The sequence below is a fragment of the Citrus clementina genome, unplaced genomic scaffold, assembly GCF_000493195.1.
Source record: "Citrus clementina cultivar Clemenules unplaced genomic scaffold, Citrus_clementina_v1.0 scaffold_5, whole genome shotgun sequence".
Lineage (NCBI taxonomy): Eukaryota > Viridiplantae > Streptophyta > Magnoliopsida > Sapindales > Rutaceae > Citrus > Citrus x clementina.
This window is the reverse complement of record NW_006262201.1, coordinates 34,369,592-34,384,252: the sequence shown is the minus strand read 5'-3', so window position 1 is coordinate 34,384,252 and position 14,661 is coordinate 34,369,592. Positions and strand designations below refer to the sequence as shown.

The following is a 14,661-nucleotide window of genomic DNA, read 5'->3' as shown; positions in this document are numbered from 1 at the left end:
TGCCATATGGCACAAAAGGTGATGCCATCCAACGTGTAAAATATAGATTGAGATTCTCTCCTAATCTGAGCACTTCTGATTTTTTATAATCTTATGCTACTTATATTTTAGTATTAATGAATGATTAAAATTTAATTATTATTTTTCATTTATTAACTACTAATCATATTAATAACACTTGCTCATATAAAAATTAGATCATGAATGAGTGGATCATGATATGTAAAAGATAACAATGATAAAGTTTATTGATTTTGCCGTCCTAGCTAGGCTGCGGACTTGCATGGATGGGACACTTCCTACTGTTCCCCATTATACGAATTGTTAATGAATCACAGAGATCGTCGTGTATCGTGGCTTTCTAACTTCAATAGTACAATATTATAAAATGAGTCTGTTAAGTTACAGCTACTACTGTAACTTATAACTGTAACTTATAGTATGTACAAAAATAATGCAGGTTTCACTATCTGTCCACCACCTATCACAATTTTGCATATATTTTTGTAAGGATCATATAACTTAGCAATTGTTTTATAAAATGATTGCATATGGCAGCATGTTTCGTGCCCGTACAAAAACATACACGTGACAATGACACAGCCATGCAATATGCTAACAACAATTTCTTGATGAAGTAAAATGTTAAAGGCGTACATTTATTGGGGCCAAAAAGCAAGGACGAGACACATTTGCAACTTCAAATTTGTGAAAGGAGACTAACCATTGTCGGACGTGGGAGGCATTTAGCTTGCAAAGGCCGGGCCTTGGGCATGGTGACTCCAGTCCCTTCTCTCATGTCCACCATTTCCTCACCAATCCTCTCCCACTCAAAGCACTGGATCAGTGATCCCAACGCCAGCCCGACCATCTTCAAGCCCAATCCTTCCCCCGGGCAGCCTCTTCTCCCTGACCCAAATGGCATCATTCTGAACCCATCTCTGGCCCCTTGGTGGCCTTGAAACCTCTCAGGTTTAAACTTTCTTGGATCCTCCCAAATCTTGGGGTCATTTTGAATGGCCCAAATGTTAACCAGTAATGTTGTACCACGCGGAATACTGTACCCTAGTACCGTACACTCATCTGAAGATTCGTGAGGCATCAGCATCGGCGCTGGTGGGTACATGCGCAGAGTCTCGTTTATGATGCTACCAAGGTATGGAAGTCGGGCCATATCCGATTCATCCATCAGACGCCCATGTCCCACTTGATTGTCGATTTCTCTCTGAGCATTCTTCAGGATTTCCGGATGATTCAGCAAAAGCGAAAGTGCCCACTCCATAGTGTTTGTTGTTGTGTCTGTCCCTCCTCCTATCAACACCTACACGAGTGAAAAATTATCAAACACTAATTGCAACATCATATCCCAAGATGTGTGGTAAATGAGGGTATATGCTTACAAGCATGAGGCTGCCGATGGTCTGGTCGTTGTAGCACTCAGGATCAGTTTCTTGCAGCGCCAGCAAAACCTCAATCAAGGTCTCTATTGTCTTTTCATCACCAGAACAATTACTTGGTATTCTCCTATTCCTCCTACGCTCTTCAATCAAGTACTGCGCGCACTCATCTCTCATTTTCCGACACCGTATCATCCTTTTCTCAAGGTCCCTGGACTTAAACCATGGCAAGAAATCACCAATGTTTGACTCGGCAGCCACCTTAAAAGTCGCTGCAAGAACCTCCTTAAACCTCTTGGCTTCCTCGAGATTCGCCACGTGTTTGCCGTAATATCTCTTTCCAGCGATCATCCTCATCATGACATTCATTGTGAGATCATAAATCTCCATCCTCAAGTCAACGGATTCGATCAATTGATTGTGAAAGAGACGGCGGACCAAAGATTTGACCTCATCAGCACGAATATTAGATAAGAGTTGGAGGCGAGAAGAGGACAGAATTTCGAGCGAGGCGACTCGTCTAAGGTTTCTCCAGTGGTCGCCGTATGGGGCCCAGGCGAGGCTCGTGAAGTTGCAACCCATGTGTTTGCCGACCATCAAGGAAGGGCGGTTGGCGAAGACGATGTCGTTTTTAGTGAAGCATTCTTCGGCTGCTGGTGGTGATGAGACAACAAGGACACGGCGAGAACCGAATCGGAGGAGGAGAATGGGACCGTGTCGTTTTGATAAATTGGATAGTGTTCTATGAATTGGTCGCTTGAGGAGGTAGAGATGGCCAATTATGGGTAGCTCAAGAAATGGACTTGGTGGGAGGCGTCTGATTTTGTTTAAAAATTGCTTTGTGAGGACATACAGTGCCAGAAATATGGGCAAGTAGAGAGCCAAGCTCTTCATTGATGTATGTATGGCTGCTAGCTATGACCAAGAAACATGAGAGAGAACCTTTAATTCAGATCGACGGCATTGCCTCACTCCTTTTTGTCTTCTTTTATATGTTGATTCTTATTTATTGATATACGTTGTTTCTTTGAGGGTTCTGTCTTCCGGCTACGTTGGCATAATAATAAACACCGCTGATGCTTGTCCCGGGTCAAACCCTAAAATTGGCTAAAATGACACCGTTTCGTTTATTAATTTTTTTTGTTTTTATTTGTTATGAAACAACGACGTTTGGCTTTGGATAAATCGCAAAAGCATCAACAGAAGTTATAGAACCAAGTTGCTTCTTCATCTTCGTTCTCCTCATTTCAGATTAAAAGCAAACAAATAGATTAAAGGGAAGTAGCTCAAGCATAAAAAGCGGCCAAATTAAAGTAGAAAGAAAATTCCAGATTCTTTTTTCAATTGTTCTTTATTCTGTGTGGCTACTGTACAATAGTGAAAATGAATCTTTGCATGCATTTTTTAAATTATTGGCATAAAAAAAATAGAATGAGAAGTATATAGAGCTTGAATGATAATTGTAAGCCACTGAAGAATCAAATCACAAACGCACACAACCAAATTTGCTTTTGAAAGACTTGGATTTTACTGTTTTACGTGTGACATTTGTGCTGTGTTATTTCTACCGGCATCCAATCATATCTTACTAAATCTTGGTAATGCGCTATCTTAAAATTTCTCACAACTGGCATTTTGATATGAGCTTTTGACTTCTTTAGGCGGCCACGAGAAAAAAAATATATAGTTTTAATTTAGATCTAACTATTCCATCTAGAGCTAACTCAAGACAAAGGAAAACGATGTTTGCGTTAAGAAAACGAAGAGGAAGGAAGAAGCAGCTGGATTTGTTTTTTTCACTTTATACGCTGGCAAAGGAAAATGATACTTGGGTTATTAAGGGTTCTGCAGCTGGGTTAAGACTTAAGAGAACGAAGAGGAAGGTAAAAGCAGCTGGTTCTGTTTTTTCACTTTATACAAGCCAAAATGACATTGTTTCGTAGCAAATCAGAATGAAAGAAATAAGCGCTGAAACGACGCCATTTCAATCGCTTCGAGGTTTGACCCGCAGTTTGATCCAGGGCAAACATCATTTTTCAATAATAAATTAAGGAAAATGATATTTACCCCAAGTCAAACCCCGGGTCAGACCCCGAAATTGTCCTAAACGACGTCGTTTTGTCGATGTCTTTTTTATGTTTTGAATCTCTATAAAACGACATTGTTTGGCTTAGAAAAGATAAAACCAACGAGAACCCAGCTGCTTTGTCTTCCTCTTCGTTTTACCCCTCTGCAAAAAAACCCTCATCCCTCCCATTCACAAACCTCTTTCTTCATCTTCTCCACAAACCCTCCTCTACTCTCACGTCGACCTCCTCCTTAGCCATTTTCTTTCCTATGACGACGCATTAGACAACACGGTCACCCATGAAATTTTTTGATGGTCGTGTATTGCAGGCAAAACGAAATTTTCTCATCAGTATGGTTTTGTAACTGGAGGTTATGTGTGGAGAACAAACCAAAACGATTCTCGTTTATGGATTCTTTTGTTTGCTCCAGCTTGTATATTTTTACCCTCTCGTTTTTTCGCTTTTTATTTTTCTTATTTAATATTGCTATAATTTTTATTTTAAAAGTAGCAAAGGCAATTGTGTAGTTATTAACTGGTAGAAGATGAAAGAACGAAAATGCAGGCAATTAAAAGTTTGTATGTTGTAATCTTACGAAATTGGATCTCTCTTTTTTTTTTTTTGGTGCCTGCACTCATATCTGAATAAATTTTATTTAATGTACATTTGTTGCTTCATTTTGAAAAAAGAACAATGTATGTCTCTGTTGTTTTAAGCTGAAGTTCGTTTTTATTAACCCTTGTTAATTAATGTTGCAAATGATTTCTTGGTGACACATCTGATGCTTTTGCAGCCTTAACCCAGCAAAAACGACACCGTTTTAGCTGGGATGAAAAAAAAAAAAGATATTGAAACGGCGTCATTTATTAATTTCGGGTTTGAACAGGGCAAATAGCAGAACTCATTAATTAATAGGCTGACGTCTCATTTGTCTGCCGTCGTCATGGCTTCAGAGAAAGAGGCTGCTCTTTTACAGACAAGTGTAGAAGTTCACAAAATATTTGACAAAATAAATTAATAATCACCACGCAAGTGTATAATTTCAAATGGGGCCTTACTATTTCACTGACAATGCAAGTAACAACCTTGATTTAACAAGTTACTATTTTACAGACAACGCAAGTAACAACCTTGCCACGTGAAGCAGGAATATTTGGGTGAAAATTGAATAAGTGAGGAGTATTCTTTTATTAACATATGATTAAAATTATAATATAATTTTTATTATTTATTATTTTATATGTATAGTTATGATTCGTGTTCTATTTTAAAGGCGCTCCAAAATAGTTGTGGCCAAATTGAATTAGCCGATTCACATCTGGTAATAAAGGAAATGAGACTAATTGTTGTCTTGTTGAATAATTTAAAAGTTTGTAAGAGCTATTTAAACCCCGCTTGATATCTAACAAAAGCCAATTATTATTATTATTTTTTGTATTTACAATTTTATTGAATGTGGTAATTATCGAAAGTGCCGTGTTGGGCTCTAATATTATTGTAATTTGTGAAATGTAAAATAAATTATGAATAAAACGGATAGTATAAATTAGAGTGCATCCTTTAATAAATTTTGAAAAAAAATCAAATTTTACTGTACATACCCTTCCAAATGTCAAAATAGCCCTTAATTAAAACATTTGCTTCCTCGTCCATATAATCATTACGCATTGATTTTTTTTTTCAAGATATCTCCCATAAATATTATAGTCACTGCAACATAGTTATTGTCTCTAACTGAGCAAGAGATCCACAAGAAATGAATGCAATCATACAAGATTATATTTTGTTTCTTGTCTCTACCATTGATTTAGTTGCTGCAGAAAATTAGTACAGGAATGAATTATAAATGCAATAAGGTCCCAATGCTTAGATTTGAGAAAATTTATTGATTTTAAGTAATTTTTTAGATACTAGATTTTATGTAGAGATAAATTCTTAAGATTAAGGGAAAGATGATTGTAGTTTTGATGGATGAGTAAGATGGTTGTTCAAAAGTAATAAAAGTATATATTGTATAATGGCAAAACTTTACGTGGGTAATTCAGTTATATAATATATTAATAAATATAAGTATTTAAAATGTTTGTTAAGGTGCAAATAGGTCATCATAACAATAATTATAAAGTCATCCAAACGAGTTAGTGGCCTACGACAATCAGAATGACATGCTACTCGTTGGTGAAGTGAGTATACTAATTTTTCACTTATCTCATTGGAATGAGTTATAAAGCTTAATGTAAATTTTAATATTGTAAATTACGAATTTTTTTGTTTACAATATATTATTTTGGGAAAGAATGTTTTGATCCCCCAATGTTTTAAGAAAAGAGATAAAAAAATCTTAAAATTTAAAACAAACTTATATATGCTTACATGACATGTCTGCTGGTTGGTAAATTTTGATAATTTTAGATGAATAAAGATTACACATGACACAATTTATTTAATTTTTCATATACTTTTTTGAATTTTATTATTTAAAATATTTAAATATAAGTATAATTAAATAAAAGTAAAATCTGGCTACCAATATGGGAGAGACATATATCACCCTTTGATTGTTGCCATCTTTGCAATATTAAAACTTTTATAAACAAAATAATTATTTTATTCTAAAGGAACTTTTATAGGCATGTGGCCATGAAGTTTATGTATTGAGAGATATATAAATTGATTAACCCACAGTACTAGTTGCCCAAAAACCTTTCTAGTCAGTAGACCCAACATTTTTCTTTTTATTTAAATTAATTAACACATGTCCGATTTGTGACTTTTAATCCAACCAATCATATCAATGGTCTAGAAACCGAAAAGTAATTTGATGATTTTTTAAGCAACCACATATATTATTAGACACCAAAAATTTGTAACTTAAAATGATCGGGGAATAAGAAGGTCCGGATTAAAGTGATCGGGCAATAAGAAGGATTCAATGAGGCTACTAGTCGAAAGAAATCTCAAGCTTTAGATCTAACATCCATCTTTGTAAAACAAGAAAATCATAAGGGCGCCAGTATTGTTACCGAATCGTAAGGGCCTCAGTGCTGTTACCGACGAATACACCCAATACATAAGTCAGAATGAAGAATTGCCGAGATAACAACTTAAGAGATTTTTTTTTTTTTATGCTGTAATCTCAGGATTTTACTTGCCGAGCGGGGTGGTCCTTTTATAAGGAGACCTTTTTGAATCCATTTTGTATTAGATGTTGAAAATTGATTAAAAAAAAAAAGAGTTGAAAAGTCAATTTGGAAGATATCATTTGAATTCAATTTGGAGATAGTCGAGAAGTTTGATAAGCAATTGGAAGTGGTCAAAACTATTGAAATGGTGGCTATTGAATGTTGAAAAATTGGCTTGATTTTAGGCAAATCTTGCCTATAAAAGGAAGCTCTCATTTGAGAGCTTGGCATCCAAAATCCCAGAGAAAGAATCCAAGTTTTGGTGAGAAATTAAGAGAGAGAAATATTCTTAAGCATGTAGTTATATTGAAGGAGCATTTGGCTCCTCAATATGGGTATTACGGGTTTACTTTGTTAAGAGATATTTCTCAGGATTATCTATTTGGGGCTTGGGTGAGAGAAAATTATTTCTGAGAGTGGTTGTAATAATTTTCCACATAGTGAATATTTTTCTCTGGTTGTCTTGTGACAACGGCTGTGGTTTTTCTCCGGATTTGGAGTTTTCCACGTAAATCTTGTATTGTGTGATTGGTGTATTCTCCATTTAATTTTTTCTATTAATTTGTTGCTTGATAAATTGCTTGGAGTGATCTTGGGAGGAAGTTCAATTTCCTAACAGTGGTATCAGAGCCATTGATTGAAGTTTTGGTGTCGGGGTACTATTCACGTATACGGTACTGTTCACATGAAGCAGTGGGAGCCAATCCAAATAATCTGTGGTGAAGAGAATAGGAAGCAAATATGTCAGCAACTGGTGTTTTTCAAACTTGGTTGAAGTTTGATGTTGTTGAAAAATTAATGGGAGAATAATTTTATTAACTTGTGGAGAATTCAAGTCAAAGGTGTATCCAATCTGGTATGCAGAAAGATTTGAAGGTGTGGACAATTTTGGCACCTCAAGAAAATTGTCAAGAAGGCGGAGTGGGCTCAGCAAATTACTCCAGAATCAGTAAAGGAGATACCGATATTCTCGCAGATGGTGAGTTTCCTTTTGATAGGAGACTGGGTTAGTTCTTTTGGCATGTAGATCTCCAAGTTGCCATGAAAGAGAACATGTTATGATCAGCGAGGTCCACAAGTTTGCACGCAGGCATTGGCTTGGTATAAATGCAAGGTGTGTGATGGAAAAGTTATGTCATGGCTGAAGAATTCTCAGGGAAACCAAGCATGAGAATTGCACCATAATTTTCAGCGGATATGTTCGACATGTGCCGGGAAAAAAAATCTTAGAATGGTTAAGTCTAAGTGGTATACTCTTTATGGTGGAGTATGATAATTCTCTATGTTGAGAATTATGACTGTTGGTGAAGACAGTGCTTTGTAACATTAGTTATGAATTTTTTTTTTAATTAAGGTGGAGATTGTTGAAAATTGATTAAAAAAAAAAGAGTTGAAAAGTCAATTTGGAAGATATCATTTGAATTCAATTTGGAGATAGTCGAGAAGTTTGATAAGCAATTGGAAGTGGTCAAAACTATTGAAATGGTGGCTATTGAATGTTGAAAAATTTGCTTGATTTTAGGCAAAATCTTGCCTATAAAAGGAAGCTCTCATTTGAGAGCTTGGCATCCAAATCTCAAAGAAGCGATCCAAATTTTGGTGAAAATTGAGAGATAAAAATATTCTTAAGCATGTAATTATATTGAGGAAGCATTTGGCTCCTCAATATGGGTATTATGGGTTTACTTTGTTAAGAAATATTTATTGGGATTATGTATTTGGGGCTTGGGTGAGAGAAAATTATTTCTAAGAGTGGTTGTAATAATTTTTCACATAGTGAATATTTTTCTCTGGTTGTCTTGTGACAACGGCCGTGGTTTTTCTCCGGATTTGAAGTTTTCCACGTAAATCTTGTGTTGTGTGATTGGTGTATTCTCTATTTAATTTTTTCTATTAATTTGTTACTTGATAAATTGCTTGGAGTGATCTTGGGAGAAAGTTCAATTTCCTAACATTAGAACATCTTAAGGAGATGACACCATACAGATTTTTCATAGTTGAGGTTGGAGAATAATATCATAATTATAATTGAATTGGGTTTTTCCACCTGAGGAAAGTGGTCAAGAAGACCATGGGAAAGTATTATATGTGTACATGCGCGCGCGTGTGTATGTGTGTGTACACACACACATATATATAATCATTTTCTACAAGAGCATTCTCATCAATAAAAATAGAAAAGAATACAGTCTTCAATGTATTAAAATGAATACTTTTTTTTTATTTTACTGACATTTTAAGAATATTTTCACTAGAGATGGACTATATAATATGTGAAAAATTTTGTTTTTTAAAATGTCCTCTTAATCGAAAAGAAATTAATATACATTAAGAAACGATAGAATTGAACAACTTACGTGGAGATTGCAGAATTGCCAATTTGTCATTTGATAGTTCGACTGCTAAAACTAAGAAAGTCAACACAATTACCCCACGAGAAACAGGAGTATCAAAGTTGAGAAAGAAGGGTCACCATCGCTGGTCTTGGCCTACACATTGCTAGCAAAGGTTGAGCTCTAGGCATGGTAAGCCCAGTGCCTACGCTCATGTCCACCAATTCACCACCTGTTCTCACCCACTCAAAGCACTGAATCATTGAACCTAATGCCAACCCAACCAACCTCATCGCCAAGCCTTCCCCAGGACACCCTCTCCTCCCTGTCCCAAATGGCAAAAGCATATACTTATCACTTTTCCCTGCCATTTCCCGGAACCTCTCTGGCTTGAATTTTGAGGGCTCTTCCCATATTCTAGGATCATTTTGTATGGCCCACGAGTTCACCAACAACATTGTGCCACGTGGAACTTTGAAACCTCCTATAGTGCACTCCTCGGACGATTCATGAGGAACTAGTAGTGGAGCTGCAGGGTATATCCTGAGTGTCTCTTTGATGATGCCGTGGAGATATGGAAGTTCAGTAAGATCAGATTCCTCAATTAGCCGGCTTTGCCCAACGTTTGTGTCAATTTCTGATTGAGCTTGTTCAAGGATCTCTGGATTGTTTAGCAAACTTGACAGTGCCCATTCCATAGTTGCAGCCGAAGTGTCTGACCCTTCTATTAGCAGGACCTGGAGACATAATCAGGCAATAATGCTTCAAAAAATTATTCATTGAGAAATTAATTACAAGTTTAATTAATTAAAATTTTCAAGTCAAATCAGCAGATTACTTGCATCATCCCTCTGATTATATGATCTGTATAATATTCAGGCTCAGTCTCTTGCAGTGATAGTAGGACATCAATCATATTTCCACTCCTCTGTTCAGAAGCAGAATCACACCTCAGTCTTCTATGCTCTTCAATCAATTCCTGCGTGAACTTATCTCGTTTTGCACGCAGTATCAATAGTCTCTTTTCAGTCTTGCTCAATCCAGCCGACTTTACAAATGGCAAAAAATCTACAAGATTAGTAGCAGCACTCAATTGAAGAGTCTCAGTAACAATTGCTTTAAATCTTCTGGCATCCTCCGATCCTGACACGTTCTCTCCATAATATCGCTTCCCAGCAATCATCCGCATCACCACGTTTAGAGTTAGCTCAAAAAACATAGACTTCATGTCAACAATCCGGTACTCACCGCTCTCTGATCCTCGGAAGAGCCTTTGACACAGTAGCTGGACCTCGTCAACGCGGATGCCATGAAAAATCTGCAGGCGATTAGATGACAAGAGTTCAAGAGAAGCTATTCGGCGCAAGTTGCGCCAGTGGTCACCGTAAGAGGCCCAGAGGAGGGTGGTGTAGTTGTTACCAAGGTGTTTTCCTGCAAGCAGGCGGGGGCGGTTGGCGAATATGATGTCATTTTTGGTGAAGCATTCCTCTGCAGCAGAAGGGGAAGGTACAAGGACGACAGGGCGAGAACCGAACCTAATGAATACTGTTGATGCGAGATTCTGGTTCTCCTCTGCCTACGACCAGGATCTCTGCTCGATCAACTTCACCACGACCAGGAGGTCTCCGCGTAAGGCTTCTTCCCCGGAGGTTCCTGCGCACACAGACAAGTCAGAGTACGCCGGTTGTTTTCCCGGCGCAAACCCTCCGACGCTCAAGTCAGATATGAAGGTTCGGGGAACGCTTGCCACAAATCTTATGGCTCTTAGATTGTTTTCTCTCTTTTAGAATCAAAATTGCTAACCTTTTTACCTTCGTTGGCTACCTTTTTATAGGCTTCCTCTGAATCCCAGTTTTCTGCTTTTTTCGAGACGGTCTGGGGCTCTGACTGCTGCGTTATGGGCAAACGGGGGATCTTGCGTGTTACGCCATGGTTCAGGGGAAAGCGTGGCTGTCGTGGTTCTGCGAGATCTTGCGTGTTACGCCACGGTTCAGGGGAAAGCGTGGCTGTCGTGGTTCTGTGAGATCTTGCGTGTTACGCCACGGTTCAGGGGAAAGCGTGGCTGTCGTGGTTCTGTGAGATCTTGCGTGTTACGCCACGGTTCAGGGGAAAGCGTGGCTGTCGTGCCTAGATTCTCGGGCTGGAGAGCATGTCTTGTCAACTGCAGTCGACCGGGTCTCCTCGCCTATCGACCTCTAGCCGGAATGGCCGTATACCTCTTATAGGGAATTGGCCTCGCGGATGACAACATCGTGGACGAGCAGGATATTTCTGCTCCTGTTCCTTCGCGCACCAGGCTTTTATGGAACACACCGGTTCGCAGGACTCTGCCATCAGATATCTGCTCATCATATCTGCTCGTCATTCCTGGTCTCGTCGACGTATTTCTCCCAAACAGTATCTTTCCCAAACACCGGTCCCCCAGTTTCTGGTGTTGGGTAATGTAGTGGACCAGCAGTGGAAACTCGACGGTTTTTGCTCGCGTGGGACTGGAAAAGGCTGCCAAGAGTCGTGTCGCATTTAATTGCGGATGCGGTGATGTGGCGGAAATCTACCCCTCCATTTGAATTTCAAACCTACGGTTGCGAGATTCTCAGAATATGCGTCATTAAATGCTGGCAGCCCAAGAGTTTGCTTCTCAGTAAGAAAACCCAAAATTTTCATACACGAACTCGTCATTTTCTCCATTCTTGTCTCTCCGGCGAATGAACCTCGGCACCAAAGCTGTCATCCCTGTCTCTCTCTGACCGAGTCCCTGCTTCAGGTATTTCTTCTATTTTCTCGGTATTGGTTAGTTGTAGGTAATTTCCTTTCTCTCTGCTTTGCTTGAGGTTGTAGTTGGCGGTGGTGTTTTGGTTAAAACTTAGGATATGTCGAAGGGTAAGGAGAAGGTCGTTGAGGTTGGCGACGACGAACTAGGTTTTTTGCCTAGTCTGCCCGCTGATTCTGCTTTTGACCCCGGGGCCCCCTTAGAACCCACTAGGTCTAGTGTCGGGACTAGCGCTAGGAGGATGTTGTTAGCCTATATGGCTATAAATATTGATTTTGATGATAACAAACCACATGTATTTATTAAGTAAAGATTTATGAATTGTGCTTTTATAATAAGAAAATGATGTTATGGAATTAAAGCATTTTGGACTAAAATGAAAGTAATTTTAAAATCTTTGATAGTATTTTAAATTTCGGATTTGGACCTATTTGAAATTATTTAAATGTTTTTGGGCCATTCTATAATTTCATAAAGTTTGGGCGAAGTCATAATTTCAGAAAGTTGTGGGTTTGAGAAAGTATTATTTAAAATTCTGAAATTGGACCTATTTGCAAACTTTTATAACGTTTTGGGCCATACTACAGTTTTATAAAGTTTTGGGGTTAAACTGTAAATTTCGAGAAATATTTTACTGTAGCAGTTACTGTAGCAAGCGGCTTACCGGATACTGATAAACGGCAGGCCGAATTCGAGGCAGAAAGCACCAGAACGAAAACGGCTTACCGGATTCCTTAAACCGGCAAGCCGGTTAGGCAAAATTTTGAATTTTGCCTTAACGGTAACATAAATCCGGCTTACCGGATTCCATTAAACGGCAAACCGGTTAGCCCAGAATGTGAGCAACGGCTAGTTTTCGAGCTCAAGCTATAAGAACTCAAATCCAACTCATTTTGAAGCTCTCCAACAAGCAAGAACAAAAAGCACACGTGATATCTTGAGCCTTCAACTTGTCAAACACAAAACATTGAATCATTCATTGTTCTTCATCATTGTATATCTACTCATTGAGTGAGATTTATTGTAATCTTCATTTCTTCATTTCATTTGTAAGAATTTGAGTGAGTGAAACACTTGAGTGGAGAGATTGGGAGATAATCTCTTCATTGTAAAGGTTTATTGACACCTCGAAGTCAATTGTATTCGGTTGAAGCCTCGGAAAGGCTTGGTTAGTGAAATCCTCGAGCTTGGATCGCTTGGAGGCGTGGACGTAGGCGGGGATTGCCGAACCACGTAAAAATTCGTGTGTTTGTTTTTTCTTCTTCCTTACTCTTTAATTATTACGCTATTATTGAACTTATTATTTTCAATTATTGTTAAGACATTAGATTGCTTGTTGTGTGGATTTGTTAGGATAAATTTTTAAAATTCCAATTCACCCCCCCTCTTGGGTTGCACACTTGTATTTCATTTGGTATCAGAGCGAGGTGCTCTTATTTAGATTTAACCATCTAGAGCTAAAGATCAATGGCAACTCAAAATGATTCCACATTTAGGGAAGGGCAGTCCACCACTAGACCACCTTACTTTGATGGAAACGATTACCCATATTGGAAAACTAGGATGAGAATTTACTTGCAAGCCTTAGATTATGAGATTTGGGAAATCGTTAATGATGGTCCTTTCATGCCCTTGACCAAAAATGAAGTTGGAGAAGATATTCCAAAACCTTCACGGGATTGGAATGAATTCGAAAAGAGAAAAGCTTCTCTAAATTCCAAGGCCATGAATGCCTTGTTTTGTGCACTAGATAAGAAAGAGTTTCATAGAGTGTCTAGTTGCGAAAGTGCTAATGAGATTTGGCACAAACTTGAGGTTGTCTATGAAGGCACGAACCAAGTGAAAGAATCTAAAATAAGTAGGTACACTCGACAATACGAATTGTTCCAAATGGAACAAAATGAAAATGTGTACTCTATGTATACTAGATTCACGGACATAGTGAACACTCTAGGAGCCCTAGGAAAGACTTTTTCAAATAGCGAGAAAGTCAAGAAAATCATTAGGTCTCTACCTAAGGAATGGAGACCAAAAAGGACTGCCATTGAGGAAGCCAAGGATTTAAATGTGTTACCTATTGATGATTTAATTGGCTCTCTTATTTCATATGAAGAAGATTTGGCAGCTGAAAAAGGGCATGAGGAAAAGAAGAAGAACATTGCTCTCAAGGCTTCAAAACGTGAGAGTGATGAGGAAAGCGAAATGGATGATGAGGAGCTGGCTATGTTAGCTAGAAGATTCAGAAAATTTTACAAGAAGAATAATGAGCAGAGAAAGTTTAGAGGCTACAAGAATAAGAAGGAGAAGAAGGAGCCAATCACTTGTTATGAATGCAAGAAGCCCGGACACATACGACCGGAATGTCCTCTTCTCAACAAACTCAAGAAGAAAGCTATGGTGGCCACATGGGATGATAGCGAAGAGGAAACAAGTGAAGAGATGAGCAACAAGAAATGACAAATTTGGCTCTCATGGCCATTGGGGAAGAATCATGTGATGAACTTGATGAGGTGAGTGTTCTTCCTACATATGATGAATTGCATGATGCCTTTAATGATTTGCATGATGAGCTAATGAAGATTGGCAAAAAGAATATAAGTCTTAAAAAGAAGATGATAGAGCTTAAGAATGAAAATGATTCATTTAGTGCAAAGATTACATGCTTAGAATTAGAAAATAAGACATTGCATGATAGTATTGCATTACTCAAGAATTCTAGCACTTCACATGAGCACTTAGAGTCACACATGAATGACTTGAAAAATGAGAATGAAATGCTTAGAAAGAAGAGTAATGAGCTAAATGAAATTGTGTTAAGATTCACAAATGGGTAAAAGATGTTGGACAATTTGCTAAACTCACAAAAATGTGTATTTGACAAAAGTGGATTAGGTTATAAACCGAATTTGA

General features: G+C 38.1%; 2 protein-coding genes across 2 annotated transcripts in view; both read right to left on the bottom strand.

The window, feature by feature from the left end:
- Nucleotides 1–633: 633 nt before the first annotated feature.
- LOC18043086 (cytochrome P450 81F3) lies at nt 634–2,480 on the bottom strand. Its single transcript, XM_006433529.2, has 2 exons — nt 1,401–2,480; nt 634–1,321 (listed from the first exon to the last, which is right to left on the bottom strand). Exons 1-2 carry the CDS (start codon nt 2,289–2,291, stop codon nt 701–703), a joined length of 1,512 nt encoding a protein of 503 aa, XP_006433592.1. The 5' UTR covers nt 2,292–2,480; the 3' UTR covers nt 634–700.
- A 6,617-nt stretch (nt 2,481–9,097) lies between these two features.
- Nucleotides 9,098–14,661, bottom strand: part of LOC18043085 (isoflavone 2'-hydroxylase) — a 22,823-nt gene continuing 17,259 nt past the window's right edge. The window contains exons 3-4 of the mRNA XM_024185133.1: nt 9,820–10,526; nt 9,098–9,718 (exon numbers count right to left, since the gene is read on the bottom strand). Of these exons, the coding sequence (XP_024040901.1) occupies nt 9,098–9,718; nt 9,820–10,526 (1,328 nt within the window). The remainder of the gene's footprint in view (nt 9,719–9,819; nt 10,527–14,661) is intronic.

What these genes read in the sequence shown, in the direction of transcription:
- LOC18043086 (XM_006433529.2), bottom strand. Translation starts at nt 2,291, where the DNA reads ATGAAGAGCTTGGCTCTCTACTTGCCCATATTTCTGGCACTGTATGTC. An exon ending in CCATCGGCAGCCTCATGCTT is followed by an intron (nt 1,322 to 1,400) that starts GTAAGCATATAC and finishes TCACTCGTGTAG; the next exon opens with GTGTTGATAGGAGGAGGGAC.